At 46.4% G+C, this 7,893-nt stretch overlaps 1 protein-coding gene across 1 annotated transcript; it reads right to left on the bottom strand.

Annotated features, from left to right (window-relative positions):
- Positions 1–2,438: 2,438 nt before the first annotated feature.
- On the bottom strand, positions 2,439–5,045 carry LOC123449508 (heat stress transcription factor A-2d-like). Its single transcript, XM_045126753.1, has 2 exons — positions 4,431–5,045; positions 2,439–3,355 (listed from the first exon to the last, which is right to left on the bottom strand). The coding sequence occupies exons 1-2, from the start codon at positions 4,749–4,751 to the stop codon at positions 2,642–2,644; spliced, it is 1,035 nt and encodes a 344-aa protein (XP_044982688.1). The 5' UTR covers positions 4,752–5,045; the 3' UTR covers positions 2,439–2,641.
- Positions 5,046–7,893: the final 2,848 nt, after the last annotated feature.

The following is a 7,893-nucleotide window of genomic DNA, read 5'->3' as shown; positions in this document are numbered from 1 at the left end:
GGAGACGACCATCGAGATCGACATGCAGCATAGCTTTCAGATCATGCTGGCAGCTTCATCTACTTGCGGTGCACAAACGAGGCCATAATTGCCACCTGGATAGCTAGAGAGAGAGAGAGAGAGAGGGAGAGGAAGATGGAGGTGGGGTAATTAGGGGGACGGGAGCTTTGCTGCGTTGGTGGTGTGGGGCGGGTGATTAGGGCTTTTTATGGAGCGTTTCCCCTGGCTAATGGCTACTACTAGTCCGGTTAGCTAGATATAGATGTACAAAAGGCGGTGATGCGCGAGAATAATTCAAAGGTGGGGGGTGGGGTGGTTCCAAGGAAGGAAGAAGGGAAAGGGGAACACGGCGTGCTCGCTCGCTCGCTCACCCACCATCGAGATCACGCCGCTGCAGGCCAAGATTAACATATATATGCTTGGGGGCTTTCCGAAAGGTCGCACGCCTAAATTTGGAGCTGATTCGGGCGAGCTCTTTTCAAGTGAAATTCCCAGTGTACGTGTCGCCCTTTTGGCGACTCGTCCAAGGTCGAGGAGCAAGAGCTCGTGTGTAGTACCCCCTTCCGCTCAGAAAAATATAGGAGTACTCCTAGTGCATGTGAGTCTTATCTTTAGTCAAATTTTTACAAAGTTTGACCAAGCTTTTTTTGAAAAAATATCAAATGTACAACACTGATCAACACTATTGGTTCGTCATGAAATATATTTTCATATTATATAAAATGTCCATATTATTTATAAGAAAACTTTTACAAATTTTGACTTAGTTTGAATCAAATATGCACTATATTTTGACATTCAGGGAATATGGTTACGTAGAAAGAGGAAGGAGTAGCCCCATCTCGATTGCTACTTATAGGAATATATTCTGGCGCCGTGTGCAGGATAAGTTAGTTCTCTTTCGTTATCCGGCTTATAACACGGTTATTTGCACCGTGTTTCCTGTGTAAGCATGACAACTTGTGTTACAAATTCAATTGGCAAGAACAGGCTGGCCTATGGAACATATTGCTTTTGATTATTTTATTTACTTATCAAGAATAAGTGAGTTCTCTTTCGTTATCCAGATTATTAAACGGTTATTCGCACCGTGCTTCCTATACAGGGCAACTTGTATCGCAATAATTCAGGAGAACAAGCTGAGATATATTATTTTTAATTATTTATTTTATTCTAAGGGGATTAGACTGTCGTTTTCATTTGGAATTTTCCGGTTTCTCAGGCATTGTCGTGGTCTAATTAAGTTTGGCCCTTCAGCTCAACTACCTGAATTTTTTGGTCTTTCGGGTGTCAATAACATATATTAGTTTGGCCCTTTGCCCTACTGAAAGTGGTTCTGATGATGACATGGCAGCTATTTCGCATACTTGTCCGCCTACTCAGTAGAACTAGTTGAAAGCCAATCAGAAAAATAGGGAAATTTAGGACAAAACTTGAATATTCAGGTAAACATACAAAAAGGGAAATTCTAAAAGTACGTACCAATATAATTTTAAATTCCCATATGTTACTTACTCATATGGAGTATTCCTAAAAAGTTTCTAAAAAATGTTCTTCTAGTTTTCGTTCTATTTGCATTTATTCAGTAAAAAAATTTATGGCTTTAGTTCATAATCCGCTTCAAAATAAATATGTTTTCATATTTAACACACTTCTTATTTCTTTTTGCAATCTATTTTCTTCGACTTAGTTGTTGAGTATATAACGAAGATAAGTTACATTTTTCTGTTTTTCTCAATTTTATCTGATTGTCAAATTTTTTTTGAAACCTTTTTAATGGCATAAGAATAAGGAAAACATTTTGGCTAGTCCGTGTATATGTAAATTTCAGGTTCAAACAGCTCATCGATCCTGCTGTCCTGCAAGGTTCTCTCGTCCACATATCTATACGGGGAACTGTGCTTTAATACGTCTGTCATTCGTTAAAATATATCAAATACAAATATACAATGTATGCTCCGCAGAAAAGCTTCAATTGCAAGTTCCAAAAACCAAGAAAGGATCATTCATTTGGAGTTTCAGACAGGCCTGAGCATGAACTAAGATCATCAGAGTTCAAAAAATTGTCCATAAGAGTTAAGGGACACCCTTTTCAAAAAAAAAAGAATTAAGGGACAGCTTTTTAATATACCACGTAATGACCCGGAGATGTAATACAACCATTCTATCACTATAAACTAGCACTGCAATATACTCACTCCGTTCCTAAATAGTTGTTGTTGGGGAGAACTAGACTAGTTCTCCCCAACAACAAGTATTATGGTACAGAGGGAGTACAATAGTGCCATCGGTACAATGGTTATACAGATTAAATGATTACAATGCACGCTAGGCACACTAGACCAAAGGCTTCGGTTGCAGGTTCCAAATCCAGAAAAACCATTCATTCAGCAGGCGTGAGGATGAACTAAGATCATCAGAGTAAAAAACTGTCGACGTGAATCCAGGGACAGTTTTTATACCACTAGATATATACCACATAATCGGTGTGGAACCGCAATACAATCAGTCTATGAGACTATGACTATAAATTAGCACTACAATATACAATACAGCTATCAATACAATGGTATACAGATTAAATGGTTATGAATTCTGGTAGAGTTTGGATCGTTGTTACTTAGACGACCCAGCTTTCGCGCTACGCGTCGACATATCTAGATCTCCTCCTTTCCAGCTCTAGCATCTCAGCCTCATCCCTCATTCCTTCACTCAGCAGCTCCTCCCAGAAGTCATCAGTCAGCTCGGCCTCACCGCAGCCCTGACTCCGACCACCTTTGTCATCCTCCATGCCCTTCCTGATCCCTTGAATGTTCATTGCTAAATTCTCCAGCTCTGAAAATTCCCTGTCCTCAAAAATGAATGTGGACTCGAGTTGCTCACTCTGACTCGTCCCCTCAGGGCCAAGGAACGGCATTACGTTGATGGACCTCCTCCTCTTCGTTGGGTAAGGGTCCTCGAGGTCCTTCAGTTTATCTTGTTGCTGGACAAGCTGGAGAAAGAAGTCAGGGTTCTGTATTGCTCTTGCCAGGAAACCCATCATCTGGAGCTGCTTCTGCTCCGCCCGGTGTAGCCTCTCCTCCATGGCTCGCATGTCAGCTCTCGTGCTCTGCTGCTCCTGCCTCAGTTTCACCACCTCTGAGAGTAAGGCGTTCTTGTCGCGCTTTAGCACTTCGATTTCATCGTCGAATCCGAACTGGCCGACCTCGAGGCAGGAGCCAAGGGCCTGCTGCTGTGATGAAGGGAGATAAGACAATGGTCTCCTTCTCTTTATCATCTTTAGGAGCTGTCTCTGGCCCCTAATGAAACCCTCATTCGCAAACTCCCATCTGTCTGGATCGATCTTTCTAAAACCCTGAAAATTGCAGAATAAGTCAGCATAATTGCTTTAGTTTCGAGAAACACAACAACTGCAGTTAGCTCAAGTTCAGAAGCGACAAGCAGCAAAGCTCAACCAACATGCCATTCTTCACACAACATAAAACGGTAGGTTTCACAGTGTTATGCACAAATTTATAAGCAGTGGAAGAATAGATAGTATAGTATACTATATTGCTTGATGTTGATAAGCAGTGGAGTCTTCTAGAACAAATAAGCAGGTTCTTGTAGCTTCATCCAGTGTCTTGATCCATCTAGCTACACAGTAAGAAGTTGGAGAAAGAGCGTGTCAGAAGATAAATATGTTCGTCAAGGAGACGCAGGCTATTCAGTCTCCCAGCATCTCCTGATTCTGAAGTATTAAGAGTAATTCAGGAAATAAGGTCTCATGCGCATGCCTGTGTCAAAAGGGTTGGCAACAAACTCTGTTTTCCTTTGAATCCAATGATTCACCCTGACTTTGCATAACCAGGTAGTGGCAGAGATACTGAAAGAATCCTAGCTATCCTAGTACTACTGTACTACTGCCATAGCTGTTTTGTAGTCTGTTGAAGAGTTCAACCTATGTTCACCCTTGAAACCAGAGCCAAGAACAAAGAATTCTAGATTGCAGCTTCTTTTGCTAATTAATTGTGCATATACAAGTTTCACACAAAGCCAAAAGAATCACGGTGCCGTTTACTGCTGATGCAAAGAACAGCTATAGAAGAGCTCGCTCTTCAAGAATAGAAGTTACTCTTCTTCCACAATTCGTACCCAATTACCAAACTGAACCATCTTATATTTTTGTTTTTGTACGATTAATGCCATTCCAGAATCAGATGCATACCAATATCCATGGTGACCAGCATAGTCACCACGGTTGTAAGACGAGCACCAAATGTTGCTTAGACAGACGTTCCATCATTTGTCCTTGATCTCTTGCTGAAGCAACTCAGCTAAAATCTTGGTTCTACAAATGCAAGATTGGAAGGAATTGCGACAACACAGGCAAGCAACTGGCAACTGAACCAGTGATGAGTGGGTATGGCGGACGAAGAGGAGAGACTCACGTAGGTGTTGAGCTGGCGGACGAAGCTGGAGAAGTTGCTGTGCTTGAAGAAGCGCGGGAGCAGCACGGCGGCGAAGAGGTGCGGGTCCCAGACGACGAAGCTGTTCCCGCCGCGGCCCCAGGAGACGACGCCGTCGGTGGCCGGGTCGGCCACCAGGTCGAACGTCTTGGTCAGGAACGGCGGCGGCCCCGTCTCGTGCAGCCCCACCATCGGCCGCGGCGCCAGGCCCCGGTGCTCCTCCAACTCCTCCTCCTCCTCCTCCGGAGGCGGCGGCGGCGGCCACTCCTCCTTCACCCTCACCGGCAGCAGCAGGCGGTCCATCCCGGATCAGCCACCCACCCAACAAGCAAACGAACGACTAACCAGCAACCTCCTATCGCAGACGGAAGAATCCAAGACCAAGAACCAACAAAAAATGCTGGAGCACAGTGGCAGCGGCACCCAACGCAGGCGTCGACTTCTGCTGCTGCTTTCCTTCCGCGGGAAAGTGGGCGGTGGTGGCTGATAAATACTCCTGCCCGGTACGGGAGCGAGCGCGACCGGACGGGGACGGAAGGTTCTGGGCCGCGCGGCGCGTTCGTGGCCGTCGCCCCGGCTCGGAAGCTTCTGGACGCCGGAGCCGGGCTGCGGCTAGCTAGCGCGGGCGGGCGGGCGTGTTGGGTTGGTGCGGGTGTGGCTGTGGCTGAAGTTGCCGCGAGCGGCGCGAGTGGGGGCGAGGCGACGAATCGGCGGTCGACAGGCAGGCAGGCGGCCGACGGCGACAAATTTCATAAGCCATTTTTCCGGGCTCGTGATTGGCTGCAACTTGCCGCGAGCCGATGCTCCGGCGAGATACTCGGCGTCCCGGGACACAAGACTCGTCCTTTTTTTCCCGGGCTTTTTCGTGCGCTCTCTGGAAAGGAAAAAAGAGCGCCTCTCAAGTAGGAGTAGTGCTCGTGGCATATCTCTTCTTGTTAGTACGGCCAGATGCGTCTGCATGATTTTGTCTCTTTCTGTGTAGAATGATGCCTCAAATGATCGATTCATATGATTCGTTTTGTAATAGTATTATGGAAACGTTTCTGGCGGTGAATCCTTCGGCCGGCCGCACGCGACCGCGCGGGTGTCCGCTGACTTGACATGTAACTTTTTTCGTCTAGAATTGTTGCAACCAGCGTCATATTTGCTATAACCGTTTTGTTTTGCTACATCTGTCCGTTAAAAAAGTTGCATCCACGGTTGGTTGTAACTCCAGTTCGTCGGATTTTCATTACAATCGATGTGTTTTACTTTTGCTACAACCGTGTTAATTTTTGCTACAACCGGCATCATTTTTTGCTGTAACCGTTCACTAAAAAAGTTGCATCCACGTCACGTAGATATTTGCTACAATCGGCGTTTGACTTTTGCTACCACGCACCATCAGCTTCGTTTTTTTGCTACAATCAAGTAGATATTTTTTTTACTACAATATTTGTTTTTTGTTGCAACGGTTGAAAATATTGCTACATTACACCGTAATTTGCTGCATCGGAGGAGAAAATGTTGCATAAAGATCTAACGATCCGGACGCGCGGGGTTGGTGGATCGCGAGGCCGGCCGGAAGTTTCGGCCGGCGCAGAGCACTGGCCTAGTATTATTAGCGCATCTTCGGCCCGGCTCATCGAATCACCCATGTATGTTCTGACCAACCTCATTTTGGGTCGGACCAGCTAGGATATCTGATTGTTAGACAAAATCTGTACCCATGTAACGTTTGCACGATTATAGGATCTCGGAGACCACGTCGACCTTACCGCCGCTTGTATAGGATGTGGCCATCTCCCCCCATATAAACCTTATACTATAATCCGTGAATGAATCAAGGAACTATCTTTCCAACTTAGTATCAGTTTTCTAGGCTCCCATGCTCGAGCACGTACGACACCTCCCCTCCCTCCTCCACTGCCCTGAGCTCCGGCGCCCCGTCGGCCCACGCGTCCTCCTCGGTGCCCGCCGCCGCCCAACCGTCCTCGGCCACCTCTGCGCCTCCCTCGCCGCCGTTCGTCTTCCATGGTACCTTTCCCTCTTCTGGATCTCAGTTCGTCCCCCTCTTCACCTCAGCTCCGTCTGCGTCGGCGTCGGCGCCATCCACACCTCGCCACCCCATCTACTCCGATCACATCACCAACCACATGAAGCTCCTCCTCAACCCTGCTGATCACAACTACCACAAGTGGAAATCCTTCTTTCTCATGGTTCTGGTCCGATATGGTGTCCTCTACCTCATTGAGCACCCTCCCCCTCCCAACGCCGATGCCGACTATCTTGAGCTCGACGCCCACGTTGCTTTCTGGCTCTATGCCACTCTTGCGGACCCCATGATCGACCACGTCGTCGGTGCCACCACCACCTACGCCATTTGGAACAAAATCAAAGATTTCTTCCTCGCCAATCGAGCTGCCCGGTTCATGATCCTCAACCGACAGTATCGTAATCTGAAGCAGCGCGATCTCTCCGTCTTCGAGTATGCGCGCCGCATGAAACTCCTCACAGACGGCCTCGCTGACATCGACATGTTGTCACCGAGAACCTTTTCCAACTCTGATATCCCCTGGCCCGACCTCAAATCAAGGGAGTTATTTAGGGGAGTCTGGATCGTTCGACACCCTAGAACCATCCAAAACTCATTCCGTGACCATGCATTTTCACAATCCGTCCCCCTCTTTTTACGCCAGACTCCACTCTCTTCGCCTTAGACATCATAGTCATGGCGTAGCTCGAGGTGGAGCAAGTGGATGTCGTTGTTGTCATGACACCGCTCGTGGTCCCGAAAATCGCTGACGTGAACCGAGTGATCTATGCGTCCATGCAGAATGTCTACACCATCAACCGCGAGCGCCGCCAACACTGCATCAATGAGGTGGCTAGTGGCGGGGCATGAGGGCCTGGCGGGAGCCATGGCTCCCGTGATTTCGAATATGTTCAAGTATGTGCCTGCTTTGAGCTTTTAATCTCTTACATTTTGGAAAAAATACATGTATTGTTGTAATTTGGCCCTTGTTATCAAAAGTTTAAGTCATTTGAACCCATGGTTTCTTATCCATGCCTCCTGTTAGAATTATGCCCTAGAGGCAATAATAAATATAGTTATTATTATAATTCCTGTATCAAGATAATCGTTTATTATCCATGCTATAATTGTATTGAATGAAGACTCATTTACATGTGTGGATACATAGACAAAACACCGTCCCTAGCATGCCTCTAGTTGGCTAGCCAGTTGATCAAAGATAGTCAGTGTCTTATGATTATGAACAAAGTGTTGTTGCTTGATAACTGGATCACGTCATTAGGAGAATCACGTGATGGACTAGACCCAAACTAATAGACGTAGCATGTTGATCGTGTCATTTTGTTGCTACTGTTTTCTGCGTGTCAAGTATTTATTCCTATGACCATGAGATCATATAACTCACTGACACCGGAGGAATGCTTTGTGTGT

The sequence above is a fragment of the Hordeum vulgare genome, chromosome 4H, assembly GCF_904849725.1.
Source record: "Hordeum vulgare subsp. vulgare chromosome 4H, MorexV3_pseudomolecules_assembly, whole genome shotgun sequence".
NCBI lineage: Eukaryota > Viridiplantae > Streptophyta > Magnoliopsida > Poales > Poaceae > Hordeum > Hordeum vulgare.
Note: the sequence above shows the minus strand (reverse complement) of the source record. Positions and strands in the feature narration are given on the sequence as shown.

What these genes read in the sequence shown, in the direction of transcription:
- LOC123449508 (XM_045126753.1), bottom strand. Translation starts at nt 4,751, where the DNA reads ATGGACCGCCTGCTGCTGCCGGTGAGGGTGAAGGAGGAGTGGCCGCCG. An exon ending in TCCGCCAGCTCAACACCTAC is followed by an intron (nt 3,356 to 4,430) that starts GTGAGTCTCTCC and finishes TGCAATTTTCAG; the next exon opens with GGTTTTAGAAAGATCGATCC.